This window comes from Phocoena sinus, chromosome 21 (assembly GCF_008692025.1).
Source record: "Phocoena sinus isolate mPhoSin1 chromosome 21, mPhoSin1.pri, whole genome shotgun sequence".
Lineage (NCBI taxonomy): Eukaryota > Metazoa > Chordata > Mammalia > Artiodactyla > Phocoenidae > Phocoena > Phocoena sinus.
Window position 1 is genome coordinate 15,768,817 of NC_045783.1, and position 20,598 is coordinate 15,789,414.

Below are 20,598 nucleotides of genomic sequence, written 5' to 3' on the forward strand. Positions count from 1 at the left end.
ACGGGTTCGTGCCCCGGTCTGGGAAGATCCCACATTCCGCGGAGCGGCTAGGCCTATGAGCCATGGCCGCTGAGCCTGCGCGTCTGGAGCCTGTGCTCTGCAACGGGAGAGGCCACAGCAGTGAGAGGCCCACGTACCGCAAAAAAAAAAAAAAAAAGTATAAACAGATAGAACAAGTAAGCTCTTCCATGAGATCTGGTACATCTGAGGCAGCCATTGTCCTTTTCAGGGAGGCAGAGAAGGATCAAGAAGAAAAAGAATTTTATTTTAACCTGGTCTTTTGCAAGATCAGAGATTTGTCTTCAGAATCAGCTTACAATCACATTCTTCATCTTCTCAGTCACGTAATGCTATCCTTTTTCCCCATTTTTTTCACTTTTAAAAATTGAAATATAGTTGAGGTACAATATTATATAAGTTATAGGTGTACAATATAATGATTCACAATTTTTAAAAGTTATACTCCATTTATAGTTATTATAAAATATTGGCTTTAATTGCCATTCTTACCCCATTGAGAAGTTGTGTGGGACTTTAATTCCTCTACCTTAGACCTCTCTCAGAATGTTATTCTCCATCCACATTTCTGCTGGAAACTCTTGTTTCTAAGAGGAAGGAGACAGATGGCTTTGCTAAAGACAGGATGAAAACATGACCAAGGGGCCAGCCTGCACTGCTGGCGGAACCTAGTCTTACAAAGTACTTTTGTTTGTTGGTCCTCAAATTTAATTGCATATTAGAGTTTTCTGAAGAGCTCTAACAATCGTGATGCCTAAATTAGTGGCCTGTAAGCTTTAGAGTACATCAGAGTCACCAGGAGATCTGGTTAAAGCACAGATTGCTGGGCCCCACCCCAGAGAATTTGATTCAGTAGGTCTGGGGCGGGGCTCAAAAGTTTACACTTCCAAAAAGTTCCAGGTGATGCTGAGACATACTCTTCCAATTAGGGCACTAAACCAATCTAATCAGAACCTCTGGTGGTAGGCCATAGGCTTCAGGTATTATTTAACTTATCAGGTGAACACATACAACTAAGTTTGAGAACTACAACTCTAAAAGACTGAAAGGGTTTAAAAAAGAGGCATTTTGGGGCACCTAGAAGGTGGCTTATATGAAACCTCAATGTCCTAGCCTAACTTGTGACCATAAAACGTGCTTTGCATCCCCAGTTGCTCTGCCAGCAGAGTTCAACCTTTTGGGGGTGCTCTTCCCCAAGTATTCCTAAAAGTCTTTTTTGTTTGCTTGTTTCTTTAAACTTCCCTTAGTTTCAATCATAATCAGAACAATATTGCCTGGTCCCTCGTGTCACAGCTCCTTAAAAGCATTTAGCATTTAGTTCTTATACTTGCAAAAATTTTCCCCAAGCACACTCATACAGTACCTAATTATTAGCATGAATTGCTACAATTCATGAATTCCCAGCTATGCCTAAGACCCCCGTTCTTCTCTAGGGTTCTCTCCAACTATAATTGGCACCCTAGCCCAACAAGTATTTTCTTAGACCTTTTGTACCTCAATGTCCAAGAAAGGGCAAGGGTGGGGAAGAAAGTGACAATTTTTTTTTTTTTCAAGAGATTCCATGGGCTCTTTTAAGAAGCTGTGTCACAAACTTACCCAGAAGTGCTCTCTTAAGACCTTGACATCTTTGGTTGCAAACAATACATAAACACGGGAGGAGCGCCACCTTCAGTATCTGGCACCAATTACCAGTGGATAGTTGGAGGGGGAGACACTTACCCCATCGACCTTCAGGGCTTGATTTGACTAGATCCTTGCATAACCAGCAAACCTGTTTTTGGTCACAGTTGTAAACCCCTTGAGTTTGATGTTTGTGATTCATTCAGTCCTGTGGAAATGGCAGTATAGCTCTGTGGGTAATAGCATGGACACTGAAGTTAGGCCACCTTTGTGGATCTAGGGCAAGGTTCATAACTAGGGTTTGTTTTCTCACCTGTAAGTGAGGATAGAACTCATATCTATCTTCTAGGGCCGTGGAGAGGATTAAGTAAGTACATATATAGAAGTGTTGAGAATGGTGCTTGGTACAGTACCAGAGTTCTCTTTTTGTACTAGCTAGTCTCATGCTCTTGTTTCTCTAAAGGTACTGTTTTATGGTGAGAGAATCTTAGGAATAAATGTTAAGATTTCCTTGAGAAAAGCAAAAAGCAGACTTTCCCATTAAAGACGAGGAAGCAACATGTATACACATAAGCATCTGTTTCCTTACCTATAAAATATTTGTGTACTGTGGGATAATTACTTTTCTAATTTACTGGGTATGGTACACCACCTGGAATGTGAAGATATTTAATAATTCCTGCAGAATTAAGTGATAGGCATCTCATAAAGGGTGTCATATGATAGAAGCAAGACACAAGTGATTCTTGCACTCGAGGTTTTCTTTTTTTAATCTAGTATTATCCTTTACTGATATTAAATACTGTTTACATGGGTAGTAACTCAAAATTATTTGTAATAATCTCAAGTCCCATACTCCCTATTAAAAAGGGGAAAGTTAACACTATAACTCCTTTTTCTTAATAGTCCATCCTAAATTTAGACCATGTCTTTTTATTCTTATTTTTCACTATTTGTTTGAACTGCTTTAAAAAAGTTTCCTGGTCAGGCTTCCCAATGCATACATTTTTTTTCTTTTCCTCGGCTTCCCTTTTTATCTCTTTCGAAGGTAAAGTACATAAAGCATCCAGCATGAAGCATGGAACAAATACATTTTCAACAATTAACTTTTCTTAATGCAAAGGGATGAGCAAATAAAGTGTTTATTCTCCAGAAAAACAAACAAAAACACCTCACCTTAAATTCTCATATAAGATGTGTAAATTGTCAAAGTTCTGGAAGGCAACTCTCAACCACCGACCTGCGTTACAACTTTTAACTGAGTATGAATTTATAACACCAGGACCCTCCCCTCTGAACTGCCCTCCAGGTGTTGTCTGTGCTACCTAGAAAGAATAACAAAGGTTATTCTAAGCTGAATTGGGGCTTTTAATATTTCTTGGATGAAAAGAATGTTACAATCTAGATTTTTTGTTATTGTAATATTTTGACCCACTGTCAGATCCTGTATTTTATTCTTCAAATATCCTCAGAGTTTTCTCACTTCTAAGTAGTAGCTTATTCCTTTGTTAGAAATGTACTTTGGCCTTTAGTTTAAAGGTACAGATCAAATGAATTTTTCCCTGATTTGCCAGCCAGAATGAAACATTTCCTCTGTGAAAATGCCAAAGCAGCCAATGAATTTAAATTCTACCACTCTTTTTTGGCAGTGGCGCGTGGCTTGTGGGATCTTAGTATAATAGGGGTTCAATACCTGTTAGTTAAATAAAGTTGCATTGAAATCACAAACCATTAAAAAAAATCTATTATATCATGGCTGAAACTGTTACCAAGTCCAAGTTCATACTGCTCGCTGCACAACAGGCCAATAAATTGAGAGATGAGTTGTCTCTCATCTCTCAAGGAATAACAACCTTAATCAGAAAGCCAGAAGACCAAGAAGATGGTGGACTCCTGTCCCAAGGAACCATCCTGCCTGAGTTAGAATTCAGGCTTCTTTTATACTAAAAGAGGAGGGAGTAAAGTCAAACATTTCCAGGTTCCTGTCAGCCTCCTGAGGGGATGTGTAAATTTCTTCCTCCCTGCAGTCATTCACAGGTGGGCCTGTCAGGATGTTTCCTGTGAGCTAAACAAAGGTATTTTAGCTTAATTCTCTTTACCTGGGAGGCAGGGTTTCCCAAGATGTGCCATTACATCTAATTGAAGCTAACAGGCAACATACATTTAGTGATTAACTTGCAATAGAATACAAAGGTTCTTCCCTATTACAAAACCAATCCTCTGAGATGATTTTATCCTTCAACCTGAAGGAAACTGCCTCATTAATTGGCTTACTCGAAGCCACACCCTACCCCATTCCCCAATATTTCTCTACTGGAAAAATGCTGAAAATACATTAAATGGTTAAAAAAAATAAAGTCTATTTTCATATACAAAGAAGTAAAAGCGATTCCTTCCAATGCTCCAATTTCACCATACCAAAGTCTACCAGTTTGGTGTGTATCTTTTCATACTTTTTCATTCTTTCTTTTTCAGTTTTATTTATCTTGCATAACTGAGATTTTATGACTCTTGATTAGCAACTTCCCATCCTACCCGCCCCAGCTCCTAACAACCACCCTTCTTTCAGATTCTGTGCACTTGACTCTTTTGGATACTTCATATAAGTAGAATATCCAGTATTTGTCCTTTTGTGACTGGCTTATTTCATTTAGTATAATGTCCTCAAGGCCCATGTTGTCATGCATGGCAGGATTTCCTTCTTTTTAAAAGCTGAATAATTCCATTGTGTGTATATACCACATTTTCTTTTTCTTTTCATCCATCAGTGGACATCTAGGTTGTTTCCACATCTAAGCTTTTGTGAATAGTGCTGCAATGAACACTGGAGTGCTAATAGCTCTTCAAGGTCTTGAGTTCAATTCTTTTAGACAAATACCCAGAAGTGGGTTTGCTGGATCATATGGTAGTTCTATTTTTAGTATTTTGAGGAATCTCCATACTATTTTCCTGCATAGTGTGGAAAATTTTGTGTTCCCACTGACAGTGTACAAGGGTTCCAATGTTTCCACATCATCACCAACATTTTTTTTTTTTATAATGGTCTTCCTGACAACTGTGAAGTGATATCTCATTGTGGTTTTGTTGTGTATTTCCCTGGTAATTAGTGACATTGAGCATCTTTTTATACACATACCTGTTAGTCTTTGGTGTGTCTTTGTTAGAGAAATGCCTATTCAGATCTTTAGCCCTTTTTTTTTTTTTTTTTTTTTTGCGGTACGTGGGCCTCTCGCGTTGTGGAGCACAGGCTCCAGACACGCAGGCCCAGTGGCCATGGCTCACGGGCCCAGCTGCTCCACGGCATGTGGGATCCTCCCAGACCGGGGCACGAACCCGCGTCCCCTGAATCGGCAGGCAGACTCTCAACCACTGCGCCACCAGGGAAGCCCCTTTAGCCCATATTTTAATTGGGTTATTAGTTTTGTGTTATTTTGTTGTTGTTTTTCTGCTGTTGAGTTGTAAGATTTCCATATATATTTTGGAAATTAACCTCTTATCTGATACATGGTTTGCAAATATTTTCTCCTATTCTGTTGGTTGCCTTTTTACTCTGTTAATTGTTCCCTTTGTAGTATAGAAGCTTCTTAGTTTAATGTAGTCCCACTTGTCTATTTTTGCTTTTGTTGTCTGTGCTTTTGGTGTCATATCCATGAAATTCCATATTTTTTCTATGCCTTTGTGTATACAGATACACTATCAACCTCTATAGCATGGCCTCATTTTTGTAGGAAAAAATACATATATAACCTAATTTTTATTGTTTATACTTAAGCTATTTGGGGGAGTAAAAATGTATTTCCCCATTAATATCATTTAATGGATGTCATGTCATGTCAGTGTATACAAATAGATCTGTTATTTTTAAATGGCTATATAGTAATAAGAAGAGCTACTATTTTTAAGTATACTTTTGATGACCTCTTCATAATTTAAGATAAGGTATTTGACACACGTGTTCCAAAGTCTCTTTCCTAGATTGTAATTTCCAAACATTTATTTGGTTATTTTATTATTTTGCTGTATACAAATATTTAATTTTTAGTTATTTTAGCTTCATTTTTTCCTTAGTGGTGGCTAAACTCTAAAGCATGCTTTAAAAAGCCTTCTCTAAGTCTTCCGTTTTAAATTTCTACTAAGTTACCAATTATCTCCTTTCACAATGTGCTTCATCCTTTGGATGCAATAAATGGCCATATGTTTAACAAATATGCTTCTCACTTGTTAAATAGATGTGGGGTAATGTAGAACAAAAACACATACAAAAATAAAATAATAAGGTGAAAAAGCAATACAAAGGGAAGTAATATGAGTAGAAATTCATGATTAGAATGGGGAAAATACACACACATACATACACACACACACACACATCTGGAATACACATTGGTGTAAACTGTTAGGCAGAGATCCAACTTTTTTTTTTTTCCCAGATGGCTACCCCTACTTGTCCTAAACCGTTTGTTGGATAATCTATCTTTTCCACACTGATATGAAATGACAGACATATTTTTTAAAACAAGGCTTTCAAGCAATATATTTTTCAAATTATGTCCCTATCTAATCCACTGCCTTCACCAATGAATAAGCCCTCACTATATAAATATATATATGTATATCAATGAATAAGCACTCACTGTATATATTTTTATATATATACATATTTTTTGCCTGCACCACATGACTTGTGGGATCTTCCCCGACCAGGGATTAACCTGGGCCACTGGAATGAAAGCACTGAGTCCTAACCATTGGACCGCCAGGGAACTCCCAGCCCTCATTGTATCCTTAAGCTTCCTCTTTTCTGTGTGTTCCAACCTTAATTGCATGTTGGTGACAGTTGTGACTGTGGACCTCTTGGGGTATCCTTACTGTCACCTCCATAGGAGGAGACAGGCCAGAGAAAAAGCTATTTGAGTTGCTGATCTCAGAAATCACATCTGGCAGTACAGTACCTGAGGGTTGGTGTAATGTATTCTGGGAAGGCTGGCCCACTCTATAAATGTCCTCATCTGTGAATTAAGCCTAATCAATGTGTTCAGAGAGAAGGTAAAGAAAAAGTCTGCATTCCCAATAGTGAGTGTAGCCAGTGAATTCAGATGCTTGTCACCTGATCACGCCATAATGATAGCTCTCTAATTTCGTTCTGAAAGCACTTGAGCCATATTCGTTTCATTGACGTAACTGGAAATTTTCACCCACTCACAAGACAACAAGTGAGACGCAGTGTACTGTTGACAGAAGAGAATGACAGGCGGTAGGAGACCCAGCTTCCTAGCCCTGGCCTGACTCAGAGTAAGTATTCAGGGAATCAACTCAATTTATTTGTCTTAGTTTCGTCATCATCTTTAGCAGGTAGTTGGATTATATGATCTCTTGGTTTCCAGTTAGATAAAAGACCGTGATTCTACAACAATATGGTTCCCCTCGTTGTTCATTTAAAACTTATTTATAGACAAATTGAGCCCTTGCTACGTGCAAAAGAATCCTTCTAGTCAGCAATGATTAAGATATGATTATTGTGTTGAGTTTATGAAAGGAGTTTATTTGGAAGAGGGAAGTGGGATGGAACGGATCAGTGTGACTTGAACTTAGAACATGCCAGTCTCCCCATTCCAAATTGGAATACAGGCTCTGTGATATACCATAACTCTATGGTAGGGCTTATTCTAATGATTCTGGTCAATGTTAAAGATTCCTGAGTTTGTGTGTGAATAACACACTGAATGTAGGTGGTAATTCATAAATCCTTTTTCCAGAGATGGCAGTTCATGTTAGTGTAGTTTTTTGGTTTTTTTTTGTGTGTGTGTGTGTGTGTGTGTGTGTGTGTGTGTGTGTTTTGCAAGACCCTTATTGAGACTAACTCCTAACAATATTTTGAAGCCCCTGGTTACAGGAGAAAAATAGAAATAAGGTATGAACTTAATGGGAGGACAGAACTGGTTAGACTCTGAGCTTTAAAGCTTTTAAGATTCCACTTCTTGGCATGCAGTGAGTGGAGGATGGGCCATGGCAAGAAGGGACTCATGAGCATAAGACAGCAAATTTATAGGATTTGGCACTAATCTCAGACGTCATTGCACACAGTTTGTATACTATATATTTTTTTTCATCAGTCTAAAAATAATGTCTACACATTTAATTTCTGTCCAGTAAGAAGTGATAAGAGGTTTAAGAAGGCCTAGTTTAAACATTTTCAAAGAATGAAAATAAGTGAGCAAAATTATATTTATCCTAAAATATGTCTTTCCATCCACTCCATAATGTAATGTCTCCTTGAGGCAACTTCCAACAACAATGATGTTTTTGATGTTTTCTATGGTAGCAGAGAGGTGAGTATCACGGTCTGCAGGGCAGAGCAATAAATATAACTCTAGTAATCCATTGTACATTGAAAGTCAGGGAATACTTCATTGGAATTATTCTTATTTTGGGGGATGAATAAAATTAAATCAAAGGACACAGTACCGGGCTTCCCTGGTGACGCAGTGGTTGAGAGTCCGCCTGCCGATGCAGGGGACACAGGTTCGTGCCCTGGTCCGGGAAGATCCCACACGCTGTGGAGCGGCTAGGCCCGTGAACCATGGCCGCTGAGCCTGCGCATCCGGAGCCTGTGCTCTGCAACGGGAGAGGCCACAACAGTGAGAGGCCCACGTACCGCAAAAAAAAAAAAAAAAAAAGGACACAGTATCTGATAAAGGAGCACAAAGTTTGTAGGCTTTGGTCAAAGAAAGAAAATGGCCTAATGAGTGAAGAAATATATATTATAGTTTTCTTCCTTCAGTTTCTCAACTAGATTCCATTAGTGGAGTTTTCTAAAAGATTTGGAGGAGATTCCAATTCAGATATTATCAGAGATCATCATAATTTAAATCTCTGTATTGGCTTACACCAAATTACCCAAACCTCCAGTGTAAAACCAATGTGTTTCAACGGTTTCATGGTGTTATTCATATACAGTAACCGACTCTTGAAATGACAACTGTTGGGAGCAAGTATCCTCAGTATCCAGCACATGGCTTGCTTTTACGATGAGATTCCTCAAAAGTTTGGGGTTGATGATGAACCCAGTATGTAGAGGTTCCACATTAAGTCATAATTGGCTTTGTGTCAACTGGTGAAATCAGTCACAGAGGAGAATAAGAATTTCATGTAATAACACCATAGCAACTGATTACCCACTTGTTACTCAAAACAGTAGACTCTCAGGGAGGATTTTCTAATCGTAGAATAAAGGCGTGACCTTGCTCTGATGTCCTTTGAGAAAATGTCTACAGCAGATTTGATGGAGAATCTCAGGGAGGAACTGACCTGTTTCATCTGCATGGACTATTTCACCGGCCCAGTGACCACCGAGTATTGGCACAGCTTTTGTCTGGTGTGTCTCCTGAGAAGCTGGGAGGAACATAACACTCCTTTATCTTGTCCTGAGTGCTGGAGGACCTTGGAGATCCCACATTTCCAGCCCAGTGAGCATCTGGGGAAGCTGGTTGGCATCAGCAAGCAGCTCAGATCCCGGGTGCTGCAGAGTGAGGGCAACCAAGGCAGCTATGAGAGAATGCTAGCTGCCGCTAAGGTGTTGTCTGATGATGAGCAGGGTGTAAAGGATTCCTCAACCCAAGGTCATGGAATAAACAGAATGAATCTCTCGAATGAGGCTGAGGAGCATCATAAAGTAAGATTGGCTGCTTGATATAAATTTCAGAACACAAATCAGGTTCCATCGCTTAATTCCCATAATATTTTCTATGGGTGACATTCATGGGTGCTAATCTCCAGGCACCAGACCACAAATTTGGTGTGGGTCCTGCTTCACCCTTTGATCAAGAGTCTCAGTCATCTTGTACCTGGTCCTCAAGACCCCTTCATGACCTGGTGCTCTGCTCATTTGCCACAGAGTTTGTTTCTATTGCAGGAGAAACTCCAGGAAATCCTAAATATTTTGCGTAAAAAGAAAAATGAAACTCAGGTTATATTAACCCATGAGAAGGAGAGAGTGATACTGTGTAAGGTCAGTATCTGGTTCACTTTTGCATCTTGTATGTGATTCTATGAGGAGGACTAAAGGGACATGTCGTGAAATACCAAGGGGAAAATGACAAAATTTTCCAGTCCCAGTCCTATAACATGGAGTATCCTTGCTTTGGGCTGCCCACCTCTGCTTGTCCATCTGGGAATCTCAAGACTCATCTCAAATTCTCCCATCCCCAGGCTGGCTTATTTTTCCCTTCTTGGTGTACCTATACCACATGATGGCTACCTTTATTTCTGCTCTGATTATAATTATTAAATATACAAGTTAAAGACATATAACATAGAATGGAAGTTGACAGAAAAAGGAACATCTCAAATCCTTTTGGGGAAAAAGGGCAGATAAAAAAGAAATAAACAGAAAGGGAAATTAAAGCAAAATAGTAGTGTGGATTAGAACACCTGAACAAAAGCTTGAGGTTAGTCACAGATCAGAATTTGAGCTGTCTAGCAAAGCACAGAATTAAATGTTTTATTAAATAATAAAAAAATAAGTGTGTATCTGATTATTCCAATAATCTTTGAGTTCTTACATGGGAGTATTTGTGATGATCATTTCTAGTCCTAGTATGTGATCCATTGCTTACTTCATTGAATAAATATTTGTTGAATAAATGAATGCATGTTTTTTCCCCTTTTTTTTAAAGAACTAAGCAGTTACCCTATTTATTTATCTATTTATTTATTATTTATTTATTTTAAAAAGTTTTATTTCTTTGGTTGCACTGGGTCTTAATTGAGGCACGTGTTCTCCTTAGTTGCAGCCAGTGGGCTCCTTAGTTGCAGCTGTCAGGCTCCTTAGTTGTGGCATGCAAACTCTTAGCTGCAGCATGCATGTGGGATCTAGTTCCCTGATGAGGGATCGAACCTGGGCCCCCTGCATTGGGAGCGTGAAGTCTTAACTGCTGCGCCACCAGGGAAGTCCCTCCCCTAATTTTTTTCCTTACTTTATTTTGCTTTACTTTTTTTTGTGTGTCTGTGGTACGCGGACCTCTCACTGTTGTGGCCTCTCCCGTTGCGGAGCACAGGGTCCAGACGCGCAGGCTCAGCGGCCATGGCTCACGGGCCTAGCCACTCCGCATCATGTGGGATCTTCCCGGACCGGGGCACGAATCTGCGTCCCCGGCATCGGCAGGCGGACTCCCAACCACTGCGCCACCAGGGAAGCCCTATTTTGCTTTACTTTTTAAAAATAATGGTACTGATCACCATCTATTATATTTTTACTTGACTGTTTACTTTTCATTGTTCCCAGTAGAATGACAGCCTCCTAGGAGTAGAAATTTTGGTTTTCTTTGCTACTATAGCTACAGTACACACATCTTCTAAAATATCAAACTGTCCACCCAGCTAGTCAATAGACTGTATGTGTTATGTGTCAGGTTTCAAGAATTGTCACAATGGAACTCTTGAACTTTGTAAGGATTAAAAATCTGCATAAGTGTTTCTGTTACTAACTTTATTATATTGTTCGTGTGTGTGTGTGTGTGTGTACACATGCGTGATGGCAGGAAGAGACAAAGACCTGTAAACAGGTTGTTGTGTCAGAATATGCAAAAATGCACCAGTTCCTGAAGGAGGAGGAGCAGCTGCAGCTCCAGCTACTGGAAACGGAGGAAAGAGAGAACCTGAGGAGACTGAGGGACCATGAGATCAAGCTGACCCAGCGAATTCAAAGCCTGAGCAAAACAATTGGACAGATAGAGTCCATGTGTCAGAAACTCGATCATAGAGTCATTTGAGGTAAGAACATTGGAGAAATTCATGGAAGAAAACACATGTAGTCCCCTATCATATTTCAAGTCATACAAAATAAACTTTTCCTTATTTACCTGAAAAATTAAGTTCTGGCCCCCCAAAAAGTTTTCCTAAAGAATGAGTGTTCTATATAGTATAAATAAAGTCTTGAAGAGGAGGAAAAACACAGAGGAATATACATCCGAACCAAGTCAAATGATGACTCCAATTTTTTTTTTGCGCCTGCCTTGCTGCAACCTCAGCTTTGCCAAATAAAAAATTTAAGTTTAATGAACATTTACTAGGTGTTAGGCACATTAAATTACATCCTCAAAAAGACCTGACAAAGTTAAATACTATTATGATATTTACAACAGGTGATTGTTATCTACAAAATGGGTTAATAGTAGCAATTGTTTAATAATTCAGACCTATGGCAGTTAGATAGTTTGCCTGTCAAATAGCTAGTAGGTGATAGAACCCAGGTATTCTGTGTATACTGAGCCCCAAATCCTCACCATCTTTGCTCTACTGCCTTCCTAGGCTACTACTGCATTCTCTGGGACCTTCTTAAACTAAGCTATGTTCCAGCTTCCAGTCTCCAGCTTCATGTCTCTTTCCTAGACTGGCTCCACAGAATGCTATTTAATTTGGTGCCTTCCCAAAAACCCAGTCCAACTGTACACAGGTGTAGTTTCAGCTCTCACTGGGCTACTTTCCTTTCTTATCTCTACCTCCTGGAGGCATTGGATAATGAAGCCAATAGTTTGGCTCCTTTCTCAGCAATAGATTCTCTAAACAAAGTGACAATATGAGAAAAAGAGATCTCTAGTCATTGGGAGAACCATCTCGCGTTCAAAAGAGCTCACCCCTAGAAGTTTGGGGTTTTTTCTACCATATGCTCTCCCACTCAAGGTGTTCTAGAGCCACGGGAAGGGGATTCTGCAAAATTTGCAAAGGACTGTATCCAAAACAGATTCAGTCTTTGCTAGTGATCAAAGTGCACAAAAACTAACCTTTCTTTTATACCCTTAGGATGTAAGAGGAATACTGGAAAGGTAGGTTTCAATTCTGTGTTCAGTTATTGGGGTGTGGTGTTGATGCAATAGGTTATCAGAGTGTGGATGAGAGTGTCCATGCTGTTGGGGCAAAATGAGCTGGATTCTCAAGTTGGAGCAGGTCATGCGGTCTGCTCAGAGGAGACTGAGTGACTCTCTGCCCTCCTGTAGGAGTGAGCCACTCTTGCTTCAGTGTCCAGAGGCCATCACCACGGAACTGACTCTGTGCCACATCACTGGGATGAGAGAGATGCTAAGAAAATTTAGCAGTAAGTCAGCCTGATGCTTTGAACCTCCAGGGGTCTTCAGAGTTAATGGGGGCCACAGACCATCCCTGCCGGAACAGACAGAAGCACCGGGACTTGATTGATGTTTGATCTGGTTTTGTTTTCTGTCTGAGTTCTGCTCTTACCTTTGTTTTCATTGTTGTTTTGTTCATCCCATTGCCTTGCACATGCACACATACACATACCTCCTCAGGGGTTTCTGCATTTCTACCTTTGTTCTTGTCAGGATAAAAGCTGATTTAAACTCTTAAATCTCAGTGAGGGAACATTCAAAGAATGTTCTTTTAAAATGCTCTAAATATTTAGGCTGGCTAACATCTAGAGAGGTCAGCATTAGTTTTCACCTTTTATCTTGTTGACAATCTGACCTTCAGAAGAAGGCCTAATAGACTTTGGACTCAACAGATATAGGAGAAGTGCCTACTATGTGCTATAGTAGGTACTGTGCTATCAGTCTCTGAGTGTACTTACAATGATGAATAAGACAGACTTGCCTTTGCTTCTGTAGAACTTACAGTGAGATTGAGGAGAATGATATTAAACAGAGAATTAGTGATTGGGATTTGATCTATAAATAAAAGTATGAAATGGTATGATGAGGTGCCTGATCTTGTCTGGATAATCAATGAAAGTTCCTCCCAGGAGTCTGGGAGAGGAGCTCTCTCAGTGGTTCAAAATGTGTTTCATCAAATGATCACCGGTGGTTGCACTAACTCATAAGAAGTTGCACTTAAGCATGACATAATGAAAAATGCTGATTAGGAGCTGCTATTCAAACACTCAGTAACTTTGTCATCTTGGCCCCATTTCCTAACCTTTATGAGCCTCAGTTTTTTCTTTTATGAAAATGGAAAAAAGATAATAATACTTGCCATAATTAAATGGGATAATGTACAGAAAATGCCTGGCACCTAAGTAGAAGTTCAGTAAGTGATAACTATATTTCTCTCCCACCCCAACTGAAGAACCATAACCAACCTTGGCTAAAGAAAATACAAATGACAAAAGATATGACCTGTGTGGATAAATAGCTCCTAGTTCTAAAACGGTCTTATAAACAGAACTACCTCCATTCCATTATCAGAGATCCAATATCACTCTTGACATGACTCTCTTTCGTTTCCTTTTAGAGATTCACTCTCTTGTGTTTTGTAAAACACTAAAAGGGGCTCCGAGACACTACCCACCACATTCACCTAAATTAAGTTTTAAAAAATAGGACTAGATAGTAAGACCTTAATTTCAATTCCACGTACATAAGAGGGTTTTCTAGAATGCAAATGAGGATTCATTCTTTTTCCCTCTTGCAGTGGATATAACTCTAGATCCAGCCACGGCCAACGCCATTCTTGTCTTGTCTGAGGATCTGAAAAGTGTGAAACATGGAGGAACCCGACAGCAGTTGCCTGACAACCCCGAAAGATTTGACCAATCTGCAACGGTGCTGGGCGCTCAGATCTTCACCTGCGGGAGACACTACTGGGAGGTGGAAGTGGGCAACAAGACTGAGTGGGAGGTGGGCACCTGCAAGGACTCAGTGAGCAGAAAGGGGAATCTCCCCAAGCCTCCAGGGGACCTCTTCTCACTTACAGGCTTAAAAATTGGAGATGATTATAGTCTTTGGGTCTCATCACCTTTGAAAGGCCAACATGTTAGAGAGCCAGTGCATAAGGTTGGTGTTTTCTTAGACTATGAGTCCAGACACATAGCATTCTACAATGTGACAGACGAGTCCCTTATCTACAGTTTCCCTCCAGCCTCTTTCCAAGAGGCTCTCAGGCCCATCATCTCCCCTTGTTTCCCAAATGAAGGGGCAAACACAGGCCCTCTTACCATCTGCTCACTGAATAACCATGTCTGAGGGAGGCTCCCTCAGCCTTCTCTGAGAATGAGGTCTAAGACCAACAGGTGACTATTAATTAGGATGATTAATGCATTGACAGTATTAACATCAGGTGATCTGAAAGGAAAGCCCACCCCCAACCCCCAAGAATTTCCATTAACTTGAGCCCCCAATGAACAGCCAAATTGGACAATCAACTTCTAATACCAATAGGAGAAAGCTGATCATATCCTGTGTCTTTAACCAAATTCATTATCTAGACTGCCCCCTGTATGTGCTGATCACTGAAAATGGAGAGATAGAACTAGTTCCTATTGACCAGAATCCCATTTTCATAGGCCAGTTTTATAAATATATGTCATTTTTCTTCAAGTGTATTTATTTATTTGACTCTAAAAAACTTTATTATTTGCATGTGTCTTTGTCCTACGTGCAAAGCTCTGTGTGCCGGGGCAATCCTAGCTCCTCCAGGGGACTGGAGGTATGGGTTCTCCTTTTCACTCATGACTCAGCCTCCTCTGAAAAGTCGATTTTCTTCCCATCTCATGGGGTCTGGAGTATTTGTACTCAGGAAGACTTATGTGTTCAGACACTACAAAGATATGTGTGAATATCATCGTGGCATTCGTGTTACCATATTCACAAGAGGATGGAACCTTTTGTTGTTTGTTAATATGTTCAAAGATGACAGAGCAAAGTCCCTAGCCAATAAATGTTTCAAGGCTGTGGATGCCAAGTGACTTTTTGAGTTTTATATAAGGTTATTTTCTGAGCTTTTGCTATTTGCTATGAGCAGAAGGCTTTTCATCTCTGTAAGACCAGATCAAGCCTACTCTTTATCCCAACATGCCAGGGTTTAGGAAGGGGGTAGTGACTGAGCGAAGATGCTTCTTTTGGCTGGTCTTACTCAGGCTCCCCATTCTTAGTGCTCTGTCCTTACAGGTTTTTTTTTTTTTCTTTTTCTTTAATTTCTTCCTTCTTGCTCTCATTTGCAGGATGTCACCAGTCACAGAGGGCACCCCTTCCCCTCCTCTTCCTACTCAGATAAGTTAGCGTCAGTATTTTCAGTCTCTGACAAGAAAACTGATGGATTTAACCCATGCGTGACTGCAAAATTATTAAGAAAAAATTGATCACAGGTTTTAGTTTGTAAATTAGAGGAGAAGTAAGGAAAAGTTGATAACTGAACCTCTTAATCATCAATAGAAAATCATAGAAGGAGGTCAGTAACTGGGTTTACTTTAGGGTCTCTGTTCACCCTTCTCATTAATCTAGATCTGCTTTGTCTTTCAACCTTATACATTTTAATCTTGTGCCCTCAAAGGTAGGGAGCAGACATGAACTAGACTTTAAATCCCAGATAATGCCCTCTTCTGTTCTTTGAGTTCCCTACTTGCATTTTCACCCTGATATCACATATACTCAGAGAATTGTGGAGGAGGTGAGCCAGTCACATCCTTTTCAGATAATTTGTGGCTGCTTCCCATTTTTCATTTTACTGAATTTTATTTCTTTTTTTTCTTTTTCTTTTTTTTTTTGCGGTACGCAGGCCTCTCACTGTTGTGGCCTCTCCCGTTGCGGAGCATGGGCTCCAGATGCGCAGGCTCAGTGGCCATGGCTCACAGGCCCAGCCGCTCCGCTGCATGTGGGATCTTCCCGGACCGGGGCACGAACCCATGTCCCCTGCATCAGCAGGCGGACTCTCAACCACTGCGCCACCAGGGCTGCCCTTATTTCTTGATTTATCATCTCAAAAACTAAGAAGTAAATTATAAATAGCAAACACCAAGCATATTTGAATATATTGTCATCAATTATTAAAAAAATTGAATTTTTAAAAATTTTGATAAATGAATATAAAAGTAATACATTTTAATTTAGTGTACATTACATTTAACTGTAGTATAATCCTGGTGATAGCCCTTATATTTATTTATTTATTTATTTATTTATTCTCTTTGTCCCAGAGGGGTCGGTATTGCCGAGGAAACCAGCATATTTTTTCCCTCTGGGAAAGTCATCCTGAGTGGATCTTGGCTGCATGATTATCTACACTGGGACTGCCACTGATTGAGTGCGGGGGGAAGATTAAATCTATATTATTCTTACTCTTCTGGGTTTGCATAAATAACTATGTAAAAGGTGCAAGAAAATTTTCACCCAGGGTTCCTAGATACAAATTCCCAGCCAAGCAGACGTGGTGGTAAGGATGGGAGCAAGAGTGGCCAGAATGAAACATTAAAAGAAGTGCTCCCTTGCTTGGCAAATGCATCCCCTTGCACTGTTCAAGTGTGGGTCTCACTGCTTCAGACAGAACATTTGACGAAGACATTCCCTTCAACATGAATGGTGTCCCACAAGGAACCTGCTAACCATCACTCAAGCTATCCCTTTTATCCCCCCATTAACTCCCCCTCTCCTTCCCAAATCTCTCTCTTCCACCCTTTCCTGAATGGACAATTTCCCCAGGATATAGCAAGTCACTGGTAGCCTCTTGTAGTGAACATTACCAAATGGAATCCAGAATCATTGCCATTTCCTTCCCAACCTCTCCACAGCTGGCTGGAGGAGAGGGGACAGTCTGGTCTTGAGGTTGGAGGACATCACGTAGGATTCCATGCAGGACTGCAGTTTGATTACCTTTAAAAATTTTTTCTTTGTTTTCCTTAGAGTACCTTAAAAATAAAATATACATATCTTGCCCTGAAATCTGATTTACCAATAAAACTCCATTCTTCAAATCAGGTCTTTATCGACCCTCCTGCTCTAGTTATCCCTCCCCCTCCCATGACATAATTTTGACCTGTTATTCTCTGAGCTTATTGGTACCTTATCTTACCTTGGATTACTTTACAAGGCCCTCCTGCACTAATTTAACTCAATGATGTGCCCAATCAGCCTCTCCCTAGTCTTAGATTTCTCCCTGTGCTTATACCTTGGAGGAGTGGGAACAAAATATAATAGGTCACAGTAGGAAAAAAGAAAAATGTGGAAATGTACAAAAAATAAAATAAAAGTTGGATGTAATCTCACTACACATATAACCAATGTTATGTTTTGGTGTGTATCTTTCTAATTTTTTTTCTATGTATATTTTAAGCAAAATGAAAATTAATTACCTTAAATTATATATATTGTGAACTTCCTTCTCATCATTAGATATTTCTTGAAAATACAGCTTTTTTATCTTTAAATACATACGTATTGTCTAAGAATTAGTACATTTTGTTAAATTACATTTATTATATAAAAAAATATATTCAGGGCTTCCCTGGTGGCACAGTGGTTGAGAGTCCGCCTGCCGATGCAGGGGACGCGGGTTCGTGCCCCGGTCTGGGGAGATCCCACATGCCGCAGAGCGGCTGGGCCCGTGAGCCACGGCCGCTGAGCCTGCGCGTCCGGAGCCTGTGCTCTGCAACGGGAGAGGCCACAACAGTGAGAGGCCCGCATATCGCAAAAAATAAATAAATATACATTCAATAAATATTATTTAATGATATCTAATAAATAGTCTAATTAAAGAATTCCCAATTAGTCTTGTAATGTTCTTTACAGCTGTTTTTCCATCTTCCAGCATCCAGAAATAATACAGGATCGTGTATTAAAAGTAATTGTTTTGGAAAATATAATTCCTAATGGGAGTAATATTTTATCATATGAGTGTCCCTAATTTACTTAATAATTCCCCTACTGTGGGACATTTTAAATTGTTTTCCATTTGTAGTTATTATAAACGACACTGTGATGAATGTACATGTACATAAACCTCTGGGTACATTTCTAATTATTCCCCAAGTATCTCTCTGCAGGTTGGAAAGCTGCCTGTGGATCCTGCGGGCACATGTCTGAAGGTCATACATCCCGCTACAAAAGTTTAACGTGTACTACAGGGAGTCCAGGATGTCTTACTCACTGGCATTTCCACACTGAAGCTGCAGACACACAGCTTTAAGACAAGTGAACATGTTTTCCTCTGCCCTGTGGTCTTGCCAGAAGCACTGTATGTATGCCAAAAAAACCCAGTCCTGGGAGGAACTGGGGAACAGTGCTTGGGCTTTGAAATCAGGCAGCCCTTGGCTGGAGGACTGAACTTCACCACAAAGTAGTGTTTCAACTTCTGCAAGTTGTTGTAAGTCTCATAGCCTTACTTTTCCTCTTCTCAAAAATTTGGGAAATACCACTCATTGTGGTAATTAGGTGAGAACACCGAGAAACAAATAATCCATGGTGCATGATGAATTTTTGTCAGCCTCACCCCTGTCCCTTTAGAGACTCCATTTTGCAATTTGTCAGAAAGGGGACAGAAAAGCCATAGCATGCTTGTGTGGAATATGGAAAACGCTGGCACCAAAATCTCTGAAATACTTCCAAGGTAGGTGTTACTATTTAAGGGGGAAAAGTATTAACACAAAATTCAGTTGGAGAAAAAAAAAAAAAACCCTATGGATCATTTTGTTATCATTCATGGAAGTCCTTTTGCTCTTCACACTTGTGAGCATCTCATTACCCAATTAAAAAATTACTATAATAAATAGGAGATAAATAAAAATAAAAACTATTATAAAGTGGTAATCTCACTCTCATTCCTCCAAACCTGACAATCTCACACCTTTGCTCTGGGCTCCTAGAACACGGTATGAAGATTCCTATCATTAGCTCTGCTAGCACTTGAAGTACTGAACCTAGACGAATGAGCTATGTAGCCTTATTCAACCACGGCGCCTCGTTCAGTGGTACTCAAGGGCTTAGAGGTCCCCTAAAATCTTGATCCTATTAGCCTCTGGCTGGGACTTAGGGTGGTCACCACCAGCTGTGAACCTGATGACATATTTAAGATCATTTAAAAATCAAAATTGTAGCAACCTCGGTTTAGGCATCCAAAATGGGGCCAGGTGGCCACATGGATGTGGTTCACACACTTTCCTGCATTGCTGAGAACTTGAATTTTCTCAACTGTATCAAAGAACACCACCAGCCATTTTTAAAACAAAATCAGCTAGCAGCTGCCAGCTGCAACCTTGTAGTTTCAAAGTTCCCCGCTCCCAACTAATCATTTGGAACCTCAACCAATCCTGCTAAACAAGCACCCTTACTTCTTGCCAGCTCCAATCTTAATTCTGTTTTTTAAAAAAATAAATTTATTTATTTATTTTTGGCTGCGTTGGGTCTTCGTTGTTGCGCACGGGCTCTTCTCTAGTTGTGGTGAGCGGGGGCTGCTCTTCGTTGCGGTGAGCAGGCTTCTCATTGCGGTGGCTTCTCTTGTTGCGGAGCACGGGCTCTAGGCACGTGGGCTTCAGTAGTTGTGGCTTGCGGGCTCTAGAGCGCAGGCTCAGTAGTTGTGGCTCATGGGCTTAGTTGCTCCGCAGCATGTGGGATCTTCCTGGACTAGGGTTCGAACCCATGTCCCCTGCATTGGCAGGCGGATTCTCAACCACTGTGCCACCAGGGAAGTCCCCAATCTTAATTCTTGACAAACAATATGTAACCTTGCAGTTTTTTGCCTTTATAAGCTCCCCCCATTTTGTAGTCAGGTGGAACACAATTCAAGTGCTTCTTGAACATACCCCAAATAAACCTCTTTATTTTAATTGGTCTCCACTTCTGAAATTTTCGTTAACCTCTTCCTCCTTCTACTGCCTTATAAAAACATGTTAGATGTGTGCCCCAGCGTGAGAAAGGTAGGAAAGCACTGCCCCCTCCCCCCACCATAGGAGATCATACATATAAGGAGACATATTACTTATCCGGATGTCCTGTGATAGCTTTCTTACTGACAGCCAGCAGGAAGGAACCAGGTTTTGTGAGGCCTGAAGCTTATACAAATGAGGAGAGTCCTTGTCAAGAAAAAGAATAAAAAATTACAAAGTAAAACATTAGGTCCAGGATCTTAGAGGGTCTCAAACGAATAAGGATCTTGAAACTTAAGTTTGACTAGTTTCATAGCATATCTGCCTCTGGGTTAGCCAGATGCAAGATGAAGTGCAAAGGCAGTAAAGCCAGATTTCCT

General features: G+C 40.2%; 1 protein-coding gene across 1 annotated transcript; it reads left to right on the forward strand.

The window, feature by feature from the left end:
- The first annotated feature begins 8,902 nt into the window (after positions 1-8,902).
- On the forward strand, positions 8,903-14,609 carry TRIML1 (tripartite motif family like 1). Its single transcript, XM_032618650.1, is given in 7 exon segments — positions 8,903-9,310; positions 9,551-9,646; positions 11,178-11,384; positions 11,386-11,409; positions 12,439-12,461; positions 12,633-12,730; positions 14,059-14,609. Coding segments are annotated over 7 exon segments (1,407 nt in total).
- Positions 14,610-20,598: the final 5,989 nt, after the last annotated feature.